Genomic DNA, 20,312 nt, shown 5'->3' on the forward strand with positions numbered 1-20,312 from the left:
TGAGAAATCTGAGCTAATGACCATAAATCCAGAGACAGAAAAGATAGGTGAAAAGCTTAAAAGCTCAACTCGGTAGTAGTAGAATTAGGAAGATATGTCTAAATGGAATAAACTCAACTTGATAGTAAGTCGTTAAAATAAAACTTGATAGTTGAAATAAAACTCAGCTTGACAGCAGAATTAGAAAGATATGTTCAAATGGAATAAGCTAATGAAAATGAAAATGTACACTGATTTTACAATTTGATCTAGAGACAGTTGACGCAGTTTTGGCTTCTAAAAAGGTGGTTGCCAAAGGAACCCAAAATTATTAATGTTTTTCTATAAAAATTATTATAATTGAAAAATTATGAAGCAAATGACTATTGATACATCAGCCCGTGTAATAAATATAATTGGACTATTACAATTGGACTATTACAAATAGCCTTTGCTGAAAAGGAGTTAATTGGTCATCTTCCCTTAAATAGTGTCAGATATATTTTCAAGTGATTATTGCATCAACTCATTAAAGGCAAAGAAGGCAACAGAATTAAAAAATATATGAAGCTTTATTGTCAAAAATAGACAAACTTTAATTTCCTTGAACAGGAATATTAATTTCAGAATCTCCATAAGGCATCACCATTTCGTGAGCACAAAAGACAAGAGTCCATGACAACTATCAGTGGAAGAGGGACAGCGGTTCTGCATCCACGCCAGAGAAGCCACGCCCACGGAATCACAGTGACCTTTGGAGCCCTAAACAATAACAGACATGCAAACAAGGTTGACTTATCTTGGCCCCGTCCTATAAAGTTCGGCTTTGCGGTATCGTTCCAAACGTGAAGAGTTCGATTTGTTAGACTGCTTGCTGATTTGAATAGTGAAGTTTTCGGTCACTTATGGGCTCAGCAGCGCCTGCTTTTGAGTAACGTGAGGATGAAGACATTTGTCCCTACAAGCCTGGCCTCAGGCATGTAAAGCGGTGGTACTAATAATTTTGGCACAAGACCCAAATAAGGTCCTTCTGGGTGACTTACTGCAAAAATGTGAGGGCCTCGCTGAACAGAATAGTGTGGAGGGCACACTCTCTCATTAAGATTCAACAAGGATGGCTAGTGACCTATCGAGTCGGAACAAGAAAAAAAATCAGGCCGTTCTTGTTCCCTAGGGACAGGTATCCAAGGTTGAAGAGAACTGGTTAGCTAGACCATGGCTTTCATTCTCTAGTCTGTACTATAAACCAGAACTCCATAGCCAAAGTGGACTTCATAAATAGGCCCATCTTGATAATGAAAAGTGGTAGCATGTACCTATCTCCTTTGAAGATTCAGGTTAAGGACAGATACTTGGGTTCCCAGGAGAAGCCAGGGCCAGACAACACCGACACAGTGAGATGCTTTATCTGAGGTGAAGCATATGTAATAACGAAAAGAAGCTACATTATCAAGCAAATGAGAAAAGAAGTGGATCTGAGAACTCATTTCCCATCCCCATACACATTCACCAGTGGACGAGTAATCAACTAGATGCCAAAAAATCAGTTCAACACTTTCCATTTCTCTGGTTGAAAACTAACATTCAATACTTGAGCACTAGAAAAATAGGGTTGTATTGTACCATAGTGCAAACAACACCGTGGTTACTGAAATGACAATATGTGCTTTCGCCACCTCTTTGAAACAGAAGCACAGACAGGGTGCAAAGAAACACGGAAGGAGCTCTTTTCTTGGTGAGACATCGCTTATCCACTCCCGTGTGGGGTTAACTTTTAATTAAGTTCGCCCACTGAATTCTACCCTCCAGCCTAGGAACCCTTCGTATTTGAGTAGGGGCAGGAAATAGGTGCGGGCTTCTGGAAGTTTGAACAGGCTAAGCATCATTAAGTTTCTGTGACCGAAAGGATCACTCTGAAAACATACAGAAAAAAGAGCCATATGAAAACCAAACCAAGCACAGTTGGCTTATAGTCTCTTTAGCAAGACTACCTGGAAAAAGCGAGGTCAAATAGAAAACTAAAGTGGGTTGCTGCTTTTCATTCCATGCCGTTTTGGGAAAACATGTGATATACTCAGAGAATGTACACTTTCTCGGGTCCTTTTCAAAAGCCATGAAATCAGCCTCTTAGTTGGGTTGCTGTCAACGTGGAGGCATGGAAGGGAGATGACTCAGTTTGGGGTTTCTTGCTGAGAGCAGGCAGGGTGACTACAAATGACTCTCAGGGGGCAGCTGTGCAGTTTTATTACCCAATTATAAGAAGGACCTTTAAAATGTTTCCTTCTCAGCACTCTTCAATGACTGTTGTTCCAATCAAGGAGTAAAGCTTTTTCTTAACGAGGCGGAATCCCGAACTCAGGATCAGAGTTCGCCTGAGGCCAGATGAGAAGCGACCTCGGCTGAAGAAAAAGTCCCTGAAGCTAGTCCACGAGCAGTTCTCCTGCTTAAACACAAGTGTGAGCTCAAAAGTGGGCACCACACTAGAATCGCACACAATCTTATCCAGCTTTTTACATACGTTTTCAATTTCCAAGTTCACGTGCATGACACAACCTCGCAGGCCGCAGGGCTCGGTAGAGGAAAGCCGCAGGACATCTTGAGCAATTCTCTGGGTCAGTTTCTCAGGGACAAGGACTTTTGAGCAACCAAGCTTGGTTTGCTTTGATTTGGACAGACAGTTCTCCAGCATTTTAACCAAACTCTGGCACGTTGTCTCCTCAAATATCACCTCATTGAGGTTGGGTTCAGGAACAACATAATCCCAGTAGTCAAACTCTGTAGAAAATGGAAGTTCAAGATGAAAGAAAGAAACACACCAAGACAGCAACATTGGTTACTTCTATCTACCATGTCTACCTGTTGCTAGTACTTGTTTGGGAGTCAGGAGGCTTCACTCTGCTGTTAAAAAGCTGGGTAACACAGCAAGTCCCTGGACCTCTCTGAGACTAGAAATTCATCTATGGGATAAAGGTTTTGCTACATAGGATGGCTAGGATACAACTTTTCTATATACTTACATGTGTACACATGTACAAAATCCATATAAAGTTATCTGAGAATACCAGTGATTTTCTTTTCTTTCTTGCTCTGAGAATTTTCTAATTTTGTTTTACACAGAACACATACTACGTCTGGAATAAAAGTGGTTATAATTTTTTTTTTTGTTTTGATGGACTGTTACTTCCAAAGATTATACGTGTTTTTTCTTGTAAAATGCAGATTTTTTTGCTCCTGCTCCTTAGTGATGAACTTAAGATGACCTTGCTGAGTTACATTAAATATTGAATGTGTGTCTTTCTTTCACAGTCTCTACTGGAATGGTCTGCAGATCCCAATTTTAGCTTCAACCTCTCTGATTAAAAACTGCTCAAAGGGAAGACCTTTGAGGTTGACGAGGATATTTATAACTGGCTGGGTAGCTGTCGTAGCCAAGCAAAACAAAACAGTCCTAGGAAAATAAAATTAGATTTGCTCAAAGGAAAAGAGATACTCTGCATTTGGTCACCTACCTTCCAAATTAATCCTACCACTTGGCAGAAGGCCACTACACACACACACACACACACACACACACACACTACACACACACAGAGTCAAGTGCGCAAGGCTCCCCTCCCTAAACATACTCCACCTTCATTGGTCCTGCCTTTTCCTCTTTCCACATCATGCATTTAGTTAGATCATTTTTTAAAATAATAAAATGAAACAAATACACTCCAAATTATAAGGCTCCATATTTTACCTAGATTGAAGACAGAGAATTTTAGAGCTTGGCCTATAAAATTAGGTCATCAACCACTTTGCCTTCTAAATGAGGAAGGACCAGAGATCTTAAGCAATTTGTCCATGCCACACAGCTCCTTAGTGGCACAGCAGTGTGTTAACCTAGAAACTGCTGCTTAAAATTGCAAATGGAAATACGTCCAGCACCACCGCAGTTTTAAAATTTCCTTTTGGCATTAAAAACAGAAGACTAGGTATATCCACAAATAGAATACTACTCAGTAATCAAAAGGAGCGCTTACTGATCTAAGCCATAACATTAAAAAGGATCTCCACATCATGAGGCTGCGGGAAAGGAATCAGATGTAAAAGTACCTATTACATGATTCCATTTGTATGAAACTGTAGAGGCGAAACTAATTTATGGAGACGAAAAGCAGATCAGTGTTTCCCTGGGGACAGGGAAGGGCGAGGGTGGAGAACTGATGGCGAATGGGTACATGAAAATTTCAGGGGAAGGGTGATGGCAGTGGTTGTAAGGATGGACACATTTGATAAAACACAAAACTGTTCACTTAAAATTCGCCATAACTTCACATCCCCATAAGGAACCTATACAACTTTTAATCCCAAACAGCCTGTTAGCCGCAAACTAGACCATGCAGCCTTCGGTTATTTTATTTTTTGCTGCTTTTGTTTCTCACGGTAATGTGCAGAAGATGCTAGAAAGTTTGGAAAGGCTTTTCAGATGGATTCTGTAGCACTCCAGACATCAAGGAAAAAGGCGCCACCGCCCGCCCACCCATCTCTTCCATCCAGGGGCTTCGACCTTTGGTGTAGAGAGTGGCGGGCAGATGGGAAACTCACCATTTAGCAGGCTCCCCGGGTGGAAACCATGGTCCAGCAACTCTGAAATGCTGCCCGGGTTCTTACTGCTCAAACTGCCAGTTGCAACCATGGTCAACGGCTCCGTTTCCCTCGCGGGGCGGAACGGCCTTTCCAGGGCGCTGGAAAAATAAGGTAAGAAGGGCAGATTTGCAAAAGGAGGCAAGACGTGCAGAGGCTTCTAAAATGCCCAGCGTCGCGGAAGCAAACTAGCCCAGCCAGTCATTTTCCAAAGGGAAGAACCGGTCTCCTTCGGAGTCCCCTGAGTCCCTTTTGCAACTCAAGTTTACAAAGCCCCGGGAGTGGAGACGCCGGCTACAGCCGCAACCTAAAACGAATTCAAAGTTAGCAAAACTTGGAGCCAACTTGTCCCGCGGGGTTCACCCCTGCGCCCGGAACTGCGTAGCCCTCCGCCCCTGCTCCCTCCCCCAAGACCGCAGCCTCGCTCACCTGCCTGGAGTTCGCTGGGGCGGGAGCGCTCGCCGGCTGGGCTGCGGGGTAAACCGAGGCAGGCGCTATCCCCAAGGCGCCTGCTCCCTCGGAAGCTCAGAGACCTGCAGACCCGAGCAGCGACCGGCCCCTAGCCCGCGCCGTACCCGCTCCACCGAGCAGCGGAGGCCCTGGGGCCGCGAGCACTTTATAGGCCCAGCCTTCTCACCCAGGCGCGGCCCGCCCACCTGCACCACCCCTCCCTGGCCCTGCGCCCCGCCCTTCCCGGGGTCGGTTCGCATTTCAACCCTGCCACTAGCAGCAGCCCAAGGGGAGCCGCTGGGAAACTGAGGATAAGCTTGCGGCAGGGTAGACACCTGCTGTCTCCTGGGTGGGCCGCAGGTCGCCGAGTCCGCAAATCCGGNGTTACTGTGACTCGAGGCTTGGCTGTGTCTTCCTGAACACGTTGCTTATAGATCTGCTTCGATGTTCAGTGAGCATCATTTATGCGCTTAGCTCTGGCCTCTAACCAAGTCAACTCCGCTCGGTGTAGGTCCCAGGTTTCCACCTGCTCCCCTTCTGCCCTCGGTCAGATCTAGTTGGCCTCTTGCGCCTCGGAGGCTCTCCAGCATTTTCGGAAGGGCTTCATCCTCCAATGCACTCCCGGCCGTCTTCCTGCGGTTTCGTCTATGACTAATAACGTTTTCTCCGCGAGAGGGGTGAGGCCTGGGACTCTTCTAATTAGACCTGGCTCCAGAGCGCCGGGAGCTTGAAGGAAGGGGAGTTTGCCACAAAACTAAAGCAAAACCATTAGGGGGACCTTAGCTGCTGCTTCGCCTGGTCTTAAGGAGCAATTGTCATTCCCAGAGGTAGCTCTGTCTGGCTAGCCCTGTTAGGGGGAGACACCTGGTCGTGGGCAGCCTTGAAGGGGCTTGGGCGATGAAGACACCGAGTTTTAGACCCTGCTAGGTAGGAACGATCCGTGTGTGGCTTGCTGAGCACTCCTGAACCGAGCGCAGCTAGAGACGGAGGAGCCGCGCACAGTCAGCCTGCACGCACAACCCGGGAGGGAGCAGGAGGCCAAACATTTTCTTTCAGGGTCACTAGGACACCCTTTTCCTGCTTTTGACGTGCAGCAGGAGAGGGTCTGCTCCCAACGAGGTGGGTCAGGAGAGGCGAGGGAGGGGATGCCAGGAGGGGAAGACTTTCTACGAGTAGAAGGTTCTGGTGGTGTCTCCTGGTCTTCGGGGATTATGTGTACGAAGATCTGTAGGTTAGGGCCTTGAGAAGCAGATTTAGCTGTCCGGGCTAAAAACTCTCAGTAAGAAAAACAACAACAGAAGGGGTAAGGAGAGTGTGATAAACAGATCAGTGGGAGGAGATCGGGAGGCAGAGCAGCAGAAATTAAGGCCAGCTTGACAGTCCATTTTTAACTCCACTCTGGCAGCTGCACTGCCTGAAGGTCAGGCCAGCCAAGGAAGGAGATGCTGATAGGCTGGTCTTTGAAAGCAGATTTCCACTTCTATTTCAATAACAGAAAAGTGGGAAACAAACAAGCCCATTTAAGCCGATTAAAAAGCAGTTTCAGTGGCCCGTGTGTTCAGGACCAATAGATGGGCGCCTGTGCCTGTGTCCCCAGCAGCTGCCCAGCAATGTGGGGGGTGGAGGAGAGGGCAAACCGCAGAAACGACTTTCCTTATCTCGGTGGCGATATTAATCAATGAGGCTGCCTCTTACCTGCCTCCAAGGAGAGTTATTCGGATTGATATAATGAGCGGCCTGAACCTACATCAACGAAATAAAGAAATCACCCAATTCATTTCCCTTAGGGTATTTAGGCAAAACTCATAAACTAAGTACTCCCAAAGGACCAGAAAGATTATTGGGCTTTCTAGAACATGGCAGTTGCTCTTGGCTCACCCCACTAACTGAAATTTTGCAAAGCCCTTTGGGATTTTACTGCAGAAAATAATTTACCTATGTACAAAAGACTGAATAATATTCTTTCTGGCTGAATGGGCCTAGCTTTTGGGAATTACAGGGCATAAGGAATGATTGATGTGGAACACATACTTGGGAGAATTAGTGCAGATTGTCCCCTTTCATCTACTTACAGGGTAAAATATTCATTCTACCAGCAGTTTGCATCTTTGTGGGGTTAAATAAAGAGACCTGATTTTTAAAAATCAGAATTTGGAAAAACTAAGGGCTATTATAATCTTGTAAGAGATGACACACTGTCTATTAATTTTTAAGTGTTGTGGATATAATTAATTATAACTGAAGGTTCATCACATGGGTGTACCTCAAGTTTATGAGGTAGTGATGAAGTCCATTTCATTGCTGTTTTCTTACATCCTCTCTAATACTATAAAGATAGTTTGCAAGGGTGCTTACTGGAAATAATGGTTGAATATGAAGAGAAAATCTAATTGGTTAAATAATTTGATTGCCTTTCATAAATGAGTGTAATATAGCAAACTACCGAAATCATAAGTAAGGCCTTTTTTAAAAAAATCTTTTTAAGTTTATTTATTATTAAGAGAGAGCACAAGCTGGGGAGGGGCAGAGAGAGACCCACATACAGAGAATCTGAAGGAGGCTCCAGGCTCTGAGCTGTCAGTACAGAGACCGATGCAGGGCTGGAACCGGTGAACTGTGAGATCATGCCCTCAGCCAAAGTCAGGGCCTTAACCGACTGAGCCACCCAGGTGCTTCCCATAAGTAAGGCCTTTAACTTAAGTATACTTTTTTATTACTATGATGTACTCATCTCTCTTCTTACAAAGAAGAAAAATAGTGGTCACATGTGGCAACAGTATGTTCATTGGATATATATATATATAAATATTGAAGTTCCATGCCCCCCTCCGGTCTACATAAAGTATTCATAGTATTATTGCTCACATCAAGTGTTAATTCAGAATATCAGGGGTACTACAGAAAATGAAAAACATATATGGTGCTTTAATATATTATTCTAGGAAAAACTGCTGTCTTGTGCATTCATGATTTGGATGGAGTGTTGAATATTCATTACATGTTTTACCAGCCATTTCTTTTCTCTTTATCCACTGTGAGCCATTTTTCTTGAGCTCTTATTAATACATTTATATCCAATGCACTGCTTATTTAATATCATAAATTATGACATCAGAGGAAAAATTACTGGGTTTCTTAAACTGTACTATCGATTCAGGGAGGATTTATAGGACATGGAAGTCCCTTGGCAAGCTCACAAGAGTTTGTTGTGAGATTAAAAAAGAAAGCCTTATAATCAACACTAATGATCTCTTTTTTATAAAGAAATCCGAGATCTTTAAAGGTACACTATCTCTGGCTTTCCTTGGTTATGCTAAAATTCTGAATCTAGTACTCATGTGATGTTTTAGAACAGAGTCTGGTACAGAGCAAGTGCTTAATGAGTGATAGCTATTGTTATTGCAATTATTACAGTTTCTGAAATTTTAGTTCTTTGTTGTAATGCAGCAAGCACTATGGAGCTAAATGGGATTGGAGAAGTATTGTTAGAACAGAACAAAATTTATTGTCTTTCCTGTTTGCAGGAAATATGGAAAGTATTTGCCACTGATTGGGAAAGACTTTTTTTAAAAAGTGTTTTTATTCATTTTTGAGAGACAGAGAGAGACAGAGCATGAGGGGACAGAGGGAGGGACAGAGAGAGAGGGAGACAGAATCCAAAGCAGGCTCCAGGCTCTGAGCTGTCAGCACAAAGCCCGAAGTGAGGATCAAACTCACAAACCATGAGATTGTGACCTGAACTGATGTAGGATGCTTAACCGACTGACCTACCCAGGTGCCCCAGAAGAGACTTTTTCAAAATTACAGTAAATGTATAACTATATGGAGAAATAGGAAGGAGAGCTCTCAATGATATGTAAGAAAGTAATATGGGTACAAAAATTTTCTTGATGGAAAATACAGAGTTATTACGTACTAACTTATCTAGGAAATGGTTTCCGGGAGAAAAATTTATAAGTATTTAGAATCATTGATTGTCAAATTTTCAAGATATGTACGATACTCTGTTAACATTCTGGATGAGATATTTCCTTATCTTTGAGGGTGCTCCAACCAATAAAATTACAGTTAAATGATGAAATATGTAATGAGTTAGTCTATAGAATAACAAAAGATTTTCCATTAAGTAAGATAATGTGAAGACTTAGTATAAGACAAATAAAAGGCCCACTAGAAAATAATACATAATATCTGCTGCTAAAAGCTGAGAGAAACTTCCAGTAGCAGAAGGCATTGCCTTTCTAAATTCAAGCAGAGAAATGGTTACCATAGTGACTTATCTCTTAAAATAGTTGTATGATTTCATAAACAATGTTATGTATTATCTTTCTTTAAATAAAAAAAAGCTTATATGTTTAAATGCACACAATCCCTGCTTTTCCTTAATCACACCAAGATTTGTAATTTGGGAGCCCGTGTAAGAAAATGTCAGCTAGGAACATGGAGAAGTTCCTTGACACTTTTCTAGGAATAGCCCTTAAAACCTTGTCAAGTTCCAGATCTGGGAATGCCACCATGACCTACCATTCCTCTGGAATTCTTATGCGCACAAAGACAAGAAAGGGAAATAAAGCTACGTTTTTGTGTAGATGCTGGTCCTTCATTGGTCCCTTTCCCTGACCAGCCAAGTGTCTTAGTCTGGTGGCCAACCTTTGCACAACTTTTGTCATTCATATTTGTGTCCCAGAAAAGTTACACTTTGCTTCATGACATAAACCTGTAGGGTTGCACAATTGCTAAATCCAAGAATGCCCGCATGTGGACTAGATAGAGAAATCTGCAAAGTAGTCTTTAGAATGGGTCTGACCCCCACTCTGCAGATGTAAAGAACAATGATGTTAAAAAGCTTGAGAGACAGAGATTCTGTTTTTCTATCTTCATGGTGTAGCAGTTAGACATAGGGATGGTGGGGCCTGACTGCCACCTTCATTTCCCAGCAATGACACTAATTAGCTATACAAACGTTGATAATGCACTTAACATTTCTGTATCTCCATTTCTACCTTTAAAATGGGAATTATAGTAACTGTACTATATGCAGGGCTATTGGTGGAGATTCAATTAGTGTATGTGTTCAGGGGTGTGTTTCAAAGTGTATCTTTTCATATTTATATTCATTCATTGCTCAATCCACATTCAGTAGGTTTTTATTGAGTATTAATTTTCTGTTAGGCACTGAGAACACAGCAGAATCCCCAGAGAGATTATAGTTTAGAAAGGAATGGAGGCAAATCAATAGGAGGTCACAATTAGTGTGATGAGTTAGGGACACACTATGGGCACCTGTGGTGGCATAATGGTATAAGCACTATCATATTTTGAAGACAGGTTTATGGCCTTGCTTCTCCGTGTGTTTCATGGACCAGTAGCATGAAGATCTTTTAGGGGCTTGTAAGCAATGCAGGCCGTTAGTCCTTAGCCCAAATGAAACAGAATCTGCTTTTTGAAAAGATCCCTAGGTGATTCATATTGTATGCAATTAAAAATCTGAGAGGCACAGATTTAAAAGGGAGAAAACCAGTAAGACCATCGAAGCATTTGTAAAATTTATTCTAGGCCAATCAATTCAAAAAATATGTATTGAGTTCCTACTTTATGCAAAGCATGGCATTGATGAAAGGTAGAGTTCCCAGCTGGGCAAGTGTTTGCTGAGTGTTCATAGTTGGTCAGACTTAATGGCCCTAATGAATCTCATCAGTCCTGTGTGGGTTTTAGCCCTTGGGTCTGGCTCATAAAATCATGCACAGCTATGTGAAAACAGTCCGATTTTCGGAGTAGACTGTATTACCTAAAAATAAAATCCTGTTTAATAAACTTGAGACACTATCAAACTGTAAATTGTTTCAACCTTGTTGAAATGGAAGCCAATTATGTAACATATGGAACGGGCTTACTTTGTGAAACGTATTTAAAATGATCACTCTGTTGAATGTTGTGTTTGGAAACAACAAATTTGGAAGGAAGGCTGTAATACAGAAAGATACATGTCTTATTACTTCCAAATTTACTGGAGAGGGTAAATATAGTTGTGCTAGTATTCGTCTCTTCTGCTATGATTATATCATAAAATATACTTTAAAAAATTGACTTGGCTTTTTTAAATATTGTGCGGGTAATTGAGAACTATTTTTATGGGTGATATATATATATGATGGAGGCTGTAAATCATAAATTGCTGAAGCAGTCTTTCGGAGATGTCAGTATAGCTGTAAGCACGCTGAAGTGCATTCAGTTGTGTGATACTGATGCATCATATCTAAGCTGAGCAATAAATGGTATTTAAAAATTAATGCATAGCAATACATAATTACCTTTGCAACGGGTCTAGATGTCTGTATACTAAACACAAAAAGAAGTACTCAACTTCTGTATATGTAGCAGAGCAGCACACCTTAATGATGGGACTTTAGGCTTCTACTCAACCAGATTCAAATTCTGGCTTCGACAAGTAGACATTGTGCAATGAACTTAAATCCTTTGAATTTCAGCTTCCTCCTTTAGAATATGGAAGGTTGAATGGAACAATGAATGTTAAGTTTCTTGCAGCATGAGTCCTACATGTTAAGAGCTCAGTCGAATGTGGCCATCCTAAAAACACATAGCTTGTGAGTTTGCTCATGCGAATGCATATCCTACTGCGTATTATAATAATTCATCAAGTTCCATATTGGGTTTCTCAGGGTGGTAGGAGGTTTTATTTTGCTCATAATGAATAATAAAGGTTGGAGAATTAGGATAGCTGGAGAATTAGGCTGCCTGGCTCCACATATAGCTTTTATACTGGCTTGGTCTCTGGCTTCGGATAGGAGTTATCTATGGATTTAAGAGCAGTAGCGCCCAGGCTCTAACTTTTTGTCAGTGTCTAGGAGGTAGCAAAACACTAGAGAGGAAGGGCACAGGGTTCCCATACTTGAGAACGATTTCTGCTGTGCCCTGAGGATCAGGTAGAGCAGCAGGAAACAACCAGATATGATGCTATGCTGAGGGCATGAGTGATGAATACCTTGGTTTTAACATCTGGGTGACCAATGACTAGAGGGTGTCTGTCTCATTTCCACCCCTACTCCTAAAGTCTCAGTATTACATAGGATTTCGAATCCTTGGCATGAGCATTGGATCTATGGAGTGGGAGGATGAGGATGGTAAGGAGCGGGGGAGAATGGCATTAAACGTACCTATTCCTTGGTGGAATGAAGGAGAAATATCAGATATTAAGTGAAATTAGCAGACAACAAAATAGTAGTTTTGCTTTATTGCACAACCAGTATGTGAACTAACATTGATATTATTTCTATTTCTACCTACCTACCAACACGGCTGTAGTTCTAATTCTAAAAAAGTATATTTAGTTTTTTCTTTTTGTTCGATGTGCACATCTTGAAGCAGTTTTCTTGGAAGCCCTACTTTTAGCATTTATATTCAACTTAAAAGTTCCATATCTAGTGCACTTTTTTAGCTTCACTATTATTGAAATATTGCTACCTACAAAAAAATCTATATATGAAGTATTTCTTAAAAAGTATTTTTAATGTGTTTTATTTTAAAACAGTTACTATGAAAGCTCTATATATCAGGAGTATTTTTGTGTTTTCTAAATCAGGGAGCTGTTTATAGATTGACATAATAAAGGTATAGCCCTTTTAGGCAATTACATAAGTGGGATCCAACAAATTTAACTATAAAAATTAGTTTCAGGGGTGCCTGGATGGCTCAGTCGGTTAAGCATCTGACTTCAGCTCAGGTCATGATCTCGAGGTTTGTGAGTTCTAGCCCTGCGCTGAGCAGGTTCAGAGCCTAGAGCCTGCTTTGAATTCTTGTGTGTGTGTGTGTGTGTGTGTGTGTGTGTGTGTGTCCCTCCCCCATCCCCCCCACTCTCTCTCAAAAATAAACATTAAAAAAATTAAAAAATTAGTTTTAAAATAATGATCCTTACAACTTTATCTTTCTCTTAAGTAGTCCAGGGGAAGTGTTACTGGAGGAGGTCCAGAACACTCAAAATGAAATAAAATGATAAAGTTAATAAAGTTGAATTGACTTTTAATTTATAAGTAGCCAATTAGAAAATTACAAAAGGGGCGCCTGGGTGGCTTAGTCGGTTAAGCGTCCGACTTTCGCTTAGGTCATGGTCTCGCGGTTCGTGGGTTCGAGCCCGCGTCGCGCTCTGTGCTGACTGCCAGCTCAGAGCCTGGAGCCTGTTTCAGTCTGTGACTCCCTCTCTCTCTGACCCTCCCCTGCTCACGCTGTCTCTCTCTCTCCTAGAAATAAATAAAACATTAAAAAAAATTTAGAAAATTACAAAATAAGGGGTGCCCAGGTGGCTCAGTCGGTTAAGCACCAGACTTCTGCTCAGGTCATGATCACGTGGTTTGTGAATTTGAGCCCTGCATCGGGCTCTGTGCTGATAGCTCAGAGCCTGTAGCCTATTTCAGATTCTGTGTCTCCCTCTCTCTCTGCGCCTCCCCTGCTAATGGTCTGTCTCTCTCTGTCTCTCAAAAATGAATAAGTATTAAAGAAAATTATGAAGTGAAAAATCAAATTCCTACTGTTGACTCTCACTCATTCCATTCTTTGCCCCTTCCCACAAGAAGTAACCACTATTATTAGTTTTTAAGTATTCTTCTAGAATTTCCTTATAAAACTAAAAGCACATACTAACATATATTTCCATTTTATTTATCTTTCTTTCTTTTTTACCCTAAAGGGAAATCTTATATTTATGTTCGGCACCTTGTCTTTTTGCACTGACAACATAGCTTAGAGATTTTTCCATATGAATACATTTCTTTCTCTGTCTCTCTCTTTGCTGTTATGTAGTGCTCGGCTTTCATTTAATCGGTACCTCACAGAGGGACGTTTTGATTATTTACAGATTTTTGCAATTACACGCAGTGCTGTAATGAATAATCTTATTCATAGGTTACTTTGGGTTTGGTAAAGTTTACCTATAAGATAAACTGTCAGAGGAGGGACTTGTGAAACAAAGGATAAATGTGTAAAATATAGTTTGAAAGATCTTGATAAATTATCCTCATAGGGGTTATACAATTTGGGGCATCCACCAGTAAAGCGGAAAAGCTCCTGTTTCCTCCTAGTCTCTCCAACATATATTCGCTGATTCATCAATAGTTTAAGCATATACTATGCCTTTTTATATGGTTTTAACATACTCTAGAATCCCGTTGTTTAGGAGTTATAATTTCTCTTATACTAAACAGGGAAGATATCATTACCCTAATTTTAAAAAGGAAGAAACCATAAATGGAAAGTACTAATGATAATTCTCAGGAAAAACTAGAGATATATTATATGCTTCCTGATTCCTCATTTTTGAGGGAAAGCACTGAGGCTATATCTACAATGACCATTATGACTTCACTGATGGGCCATTTCAGGCAACAAGAATATAAATATGTATTAAAATATATACAAACATATTTTAATTTCATCACTATTTATACTACATTGTCAATCAGATAATTTTTTGTTATGTGGGGCCATTGTTATGTTTGTTGAAGCCAAAAGCCCTTTTATTTCTTGGGTATTAAAGAGTGAATGTCCATCAGAGCAGAGAACAATATCCTTTATTATAAAGCTTACTTGACTTCAATGTTCAGATAGTTAAATAGCATTTCTTTCATTTCATTGTAAAATCATGACCCTGTTATTCCTCACAGTAAAATATTCAGTTCAATGCCAGGCAAATACATCATACTATGAGTACAGATGAGAGCATGGATTCAAATGCAGTTTTAGGGAAGTTCCTGATCTGCTCTGTTCAATTCCATTGCGCCTACACACATGTGATGAGTTTTCAAATGTGACTAGTCCAAAGTGAGATTGTATAAAATACACACCAGATTTCAAAATTTAATTGAATATAAAGACTCTAAAATGTCTCATTAATAGCTACTATATTAGTTACATGTTGGAATGGTAAGATTTTTATATTCTGGGTTGAATAAGATATATTAGTAAAATTAATTTCACTTGTTTCTTTTTTTAAAAGGTTTTAACATGGCTACTAGGAAATTTAAAATGTTCTACGTGGCTTGTAGTATGGCTCACCTTAAGAAATATAGGACAACATGATTCCTTTTTTAAAAACATTAAATCAATCAATCAGTTAATTAATTTACATCAAAGTTAGTTTGCACATAGTACAATCATGGTTTCAGAAGTAGAATCCAGTGATTCACTGTGTGATACACAATGTGTATAGATAGATAGATAGATAGATACACAATGTATATATATACCACATCTTTATCCATTCATCTGTTGATGGACATTTGGGCTCTTTCCATACTTTGGCTATTGTTGATAGTGCAGGACAACATGATTCTTCATCTTTGTCACTTCATCTTAAAAAAGGAAAAATAGTAGATCTTTTGTATATATATGAGGATTTGAAAGTTCTTAAAAGTGTACTCAGTAAGTAGTAACTATCAATTTTGGGAATCAGGTTTATTTAAGTACACTCTAAATATATTAATAATCTAGTTTTTCAGTGTAAAGGTCTATGAATTTTGAATGATTCCTACAGTCATGTAACTACTACTACCACAATCTGCATACACAGCAGTTCAATCATCACAAAATATTGTGATTAACTTCTGCCTCAGCCCCAGCTCTTGGCAATCAACAATCTTTTGCAGAGTGTTAATGGGATCACACTATATAGACTTTGAGTCTCATTTCTTTTAAAACTTAGCATAATGCATTTGAGATTTACCCAAGTTATTGTGGGCATTCTTTCCTTTTTACTTCTGAGTACTATTCCATTGTACAGATGTAAGCTTTGTTTATTCACTTGCTAGTTGAAGGAAATTTGGAAGTGTCCAGTTTTTGATGATTATTAATAAACATAGTATAGATATTTGTTTACAGATTTGTGTATGAACATATATTATCATTTCTCTTAGATAAATGCCTAACAGTAGACTTGGTGAATCAAATGATAAGTGTAAGTTTAATTTTACAGGAAATGGCCAAAATGTTTCCCCCCCAAAATGGTTTCATTCTGCATTCCAATTATCAATATATGAGTGTTTCAGATGTGCCCTATCTTTGTTAGAACTTGGTACTATTATCTGCTTCCACTTTTTTTTTTATATTAACCCTTCTAATAAGAATGTAATGATACCTCATTGTAGTTTTAATTTTTATTTACCCAAATGACCCATGATGTTCAACATCTTTTTGTGAGCTTCTTTACTACTTGTATCTCTTCTTTGCTGAAATGTATATTGAAACTTTTTGCTCATGTATTTTTATTGGATTATTTGAGGCTTGAGTGTTCTTTATATATTCTAGATACAAGTTATTTATTACATATGTGTTTTGCCAATATTTTTTCCCCTGGCTGTGGTTTGTGTTTTTATTCTTTTAATAGTGTCTTTTGAAGAAAAGTTTTTATTATGATATTGTCCAATTTATCAGTATTTTTATGGGCCACGTTTTTGGTGTCATATCTAAGAAATTTCTGCCTAAACCAAGGTCACAAAAGTTTTTCTCATGGTTTTTTAAAAAAAATGTTTTTTATTTATTTCTGAGAGAGACAGAGAGAGAGAGAGGCAGCATGAGCAGGGGAGGGTCAGAGAGAGAGGGAGACACAGAATCAGAAGCAGGCTCCAAGCTCTGAGCTGGCTGTCAGCACAGAGCCTGATGCGGGGCTGGAACCTAAGAACCGTGAGATCGTGACCTGAGCCGAAGTCGGACGCTTAACCGACTTAGCCAGGTGTCCTTATCATGTTTTTTTTTCTAGAAGTTTTATAGTTTTATGTGCACAGATATGATCTATTTTGAGCTCCTTTTTATATATGGTATGAGGTGTTGGTTGAAGCTCTGTTTTTCATACAGATATCCAATTTGTTGACAAATCATACTTTCTCCGTTGAAATGCCTTTGCATCTTTATGAAAAATCAATTGGCCATATACAAACCACTCTATTTCTGGTATTTATTTTATTCTATTAATCTATATATCTATCTTTTCATCAGTTTGACAAGCCTTAAAATCAGCTTGTATGAGTCTTCTAAATTTGTTCCCTTGCAAAATTATTTTGGGTTTCTGTTCCTTTGCATTTTCAAATGGATTTGCAATCTGCTTATTTATTTTGAAAGAAAATGTCTTGAAATTTGATTGGAAATGCATCAAATTTGGAGAAATTTGTATCACACTTTCTTGAGTTTTCCAACAATAAACATGACATAAACTTTCTTTTCATTCAGGTCTTCTTTGATTTCTTTCATTAGGAGCTTATAGTTTGCAACACCGAGAAATTGCGTAAATTTCATTAGATTTATACCTAAGTATAAATCTTTCGATGCTATTTCAAAATTTCAATTTCCAAGTGTTCATTGCTAACATATAGAAATGCAATAGAAGTACAGAAATATTATATCGAAATACAGAAATATAATTTATCAAAAAATATATTGACCAGTTCCCTTCACTCTTGTTAAACTCACTTATTAGTTTGACTAGATTTTAATAAATTCTTTGAGATTTTCTCCACAGTTCTGCAAATAAAAGTTTTATTTCATTCATTCCGATCTGTATGTCTTCCTCTCCCCCAATCTGTATGTCCTTATTTTCTTAATTATTTTCCATTATTGCACGGACAAGATCCTCAAGTGATGCTGAATGTGAGTGGTAAGAAGGGATATCCTTGCCTTGTTCCCACTGGCCTTTCATCATTAACTGTGAGGTTAGCTGTAGGTATTTTAGAGATGCTGTCTATCAGACTGAATAAATTCTTTACTGTTCCCTGTTTGCTAAAAGGATATTAAATTTGGACGGGGCGCCTGGGTGGCTCAGTCAGCTAAGCGTCCGACTTCGGCTCGGGTCATGACCTCATGGTTAGTGGGTTTGAGCTCCCTGCTGGGCTCTGTGCTGACAGCCAGCTCATAGCCTGGAGCCTGCTTCGAATTCTGTGTCGCCCTCTCTCTGACCCTCCCCTGCTCATGCTGTCTCTCTCTCTCTCTCTCTCTCTGAAATAAATAAAAACATTAAATTTTTTTTAATTGGTCAACTTTTTTTTTTACATTTTTTGAGATTGTTATAGTTTTCTGCTTTAATCTGTTGATGTGGTGAATTACATCATTTATTGTAGAGTGTTGAATGAGGCTTACATTTTCTTATGATGTATTACTGTTTTTATATCCTTGGATTCAGTTTGCTAATATTTTGCTGAGGGCTTTTGCTTCTATTTAATGAGGGATGTTTTCTGTTGTTTTCTTTTTTGCTTGTAATAGTTTTGTCTGGTTTGGGTATCAGGGTAACATTGGCCTTCTTAAATGACAAATGTGGTGCTTGTATTTTCTGGAAGAGTTTGTGCATAATTGATTTTAAGTCTATTTTAGTTTCATTTTAAATTTCACATTCTTGGAGGAGACTTTCCTAGCACCCCAATCTAAATTAGGTGACTTCTGCTATTAACATTCTTAGTATCTTTATTATCTTCATAGATTTTAACAAATTTATAATTATGCATTTATTTGAGGTTTATTACTTTAATGTCTGCATTTTGTTCCAAAAGGCATTTCCATGTCTGTGCCGTTTACCATTATACATCCATGCTTAGCACAGTGTCTGCCACCTAATAGGTGTTTAATAAATAATTGGCTGAATAGATAGATGAATCCTTAGGACTTAATGAATGTCCTTATTCATCATTCATCATTCCAGTTATGAGCATTAGACCTGTAATTGCTTGCTCAGTATTCATGTAAATGTCCTACAATGAACAAGAATGCACTTTAGACACAATCTTCACGGGTATTAGAAAACATAATATTAAACAGAAGTAGATGATTGCCAACATAATGATTTATAATGTGGAGTTAGAATTTCCATAAATTAACTTGATCATGATAAAACTGCTTTTGTGTTTTCTAATGTGAAACGACAAACTAAATTTTTGTGAACTGTTGGAACTCATATTTAGTCTCAGTGTAAGAAAAAGAGAATTTAGTAGAAATTATATGTCAGTCATTTAGCTTTTAAAGATTAAATAGAATACATTTAGATAAAGAATTCAAAGTTATATCTGTTTTATAATACTTTAGGTATTGGCTAATTTTCTTTTCTTTTCTTTTTGTTTCTTAAGTAAAACCAACTAAATATATTTTGGTAAAACAAATAGCGAGTTGGTCCGATCAGGAAGCTACAGAGCACACAGTCCTCTTTCTGGGGCACAGAAGCAGCCTGATCTGTTGCAGCTTACAAAGAGAAAAGTTCAGAGAGGCATTCGTAATTCTAGTGGCTTCCATTTTACTTTTTATTTTATAAAAGTGTTTATTTTTATTTTTAGAGAGAGAGAGAGGAAATGCAAGTGGGGGAGGGGCAGAGAGAGAGGGAGACCAAGAATCCCAGGTAAACTCTGCACTGTCAGACAGAATGCAACGTGAAGCTCAATCCCATGAACGATGAGGTCATGACCTGAGCTGAAATCAAGGGGTGGAGGGTTAACTGTCTGTGCCACCCAGGCGCCCTTCCAGTGACCTCCATTTTACATAAACTTTCACTATGTTCTCAATGAAACAAAGGCTCTAATTCTCTCTCTGCCAGCAACAGCCATGATTTTGAAGTATAGAAGAGAAGTGAAGCGTATGGTTAGCTAATTAAAGATGTTATAAAAGAATCCACAAACATGTTCAAAAATGAAATCTGAATTCAAGCAGAAATGATTTTTCCCTGGCCTGTCAACTTTCATTCAGTAATTCTTTCTTTCTTTGCGCAAATCTATTTTGAGTGTCTAATACATACCAAGTGCTTGGTAGGGGTGGGAATAAAGTGGAAAGGGGCATAAGGTAGAATTTGTCTTCATGGAGCTTACGGTTCAGTGGGAGAACACAGACAGAATGCAGGAAATAATAGGAGGTAATGTTAAGTCCTTTAATGAGGGATGCCAGTCCAAACGAGAGGAGTATTAACCTAGTCAGGAAAGGGGGTATGCTGGGAAGATATCTTGTTTAGGCTGACATTGAAAAAATTTGTAGGAACCAGGTATATGAAACAGGGTGACAAGTAGAATGAGCATTATAGGCAGTGTAACTAACACTATGAATAACAACCAATACTTAGTGGGCACTTACTAAGTGTTCCACAGGAACAACTTCATTTGGTTTTTACAAAACCCTATGAATTGGGTGTTATTGTTTCCAATTTAGGAACAAAGATGAGGATTCTGGGACACAGATAGTTTAGGAACTTGCCTCAGATAACACAGGTAGTAAGTGGGAGACTCAGG

The 20,312-nt window shown here is 39.2% G+C and overlaps 1 protein-coding gene across 2 annotated transcripts; it reads right to left on the bottom strand.

The window, feature by feature from the left end:
* Positions 1-553: 553 nt before the first annotated feature.
* Positions 554-5,434, bottom strand: DDIT4L (DNA damage inducible transcript 4 like). 2 transcript variants are annotated; one of them, XM_077755704.1, is made up of 3 exons: positions 5,394-5,434; positions 4,570-4,709; positions 554-2,754 (listed from the first exon to the last, which is right to left on the bottom strand). In XM_077755704.1, exons 2-3 carry the CDS (start codon positions 4,658-4,660, stop codon positions 2,264-2,266), a joined length of 582 nt encoding a protein of 193 aa, XP_077611830.1. In that variant the 5' UTR covers positions 4,661-4,709; positions 5,394-5,434; the 3' UTR covers positions 554-2,263. The 2 variants fall into 2 exon arrangements, with proteins under 2 accessions (XP_077611830.1, XP_077611829.1); XM_077755703.1 differs by lacking the exon at positions 5,394-5,434 and adding an exon at positions 5,038-5,176.
* Positions 5,435-20,312: the final 14,878 nt, after the last annotated feature.

Source organism: Crocuta crocuta, unplaced genomic scaffold (assembly GCF_008692635.1).
Source record: "Crocuta crocuta isolate KB4526 unplaced genomic scaffold, BGI_CrCroc_1.0 scaffold92, whole genome shotgun sequence".
In the NCBI taxonomy this organism is placed as follows: domain Eukaryota; kingdom Metazoa; phylum Chordata; class Mammalia; order Carnivora; family Hyaenidae; genus Crocuta; species Crocuta crocuta.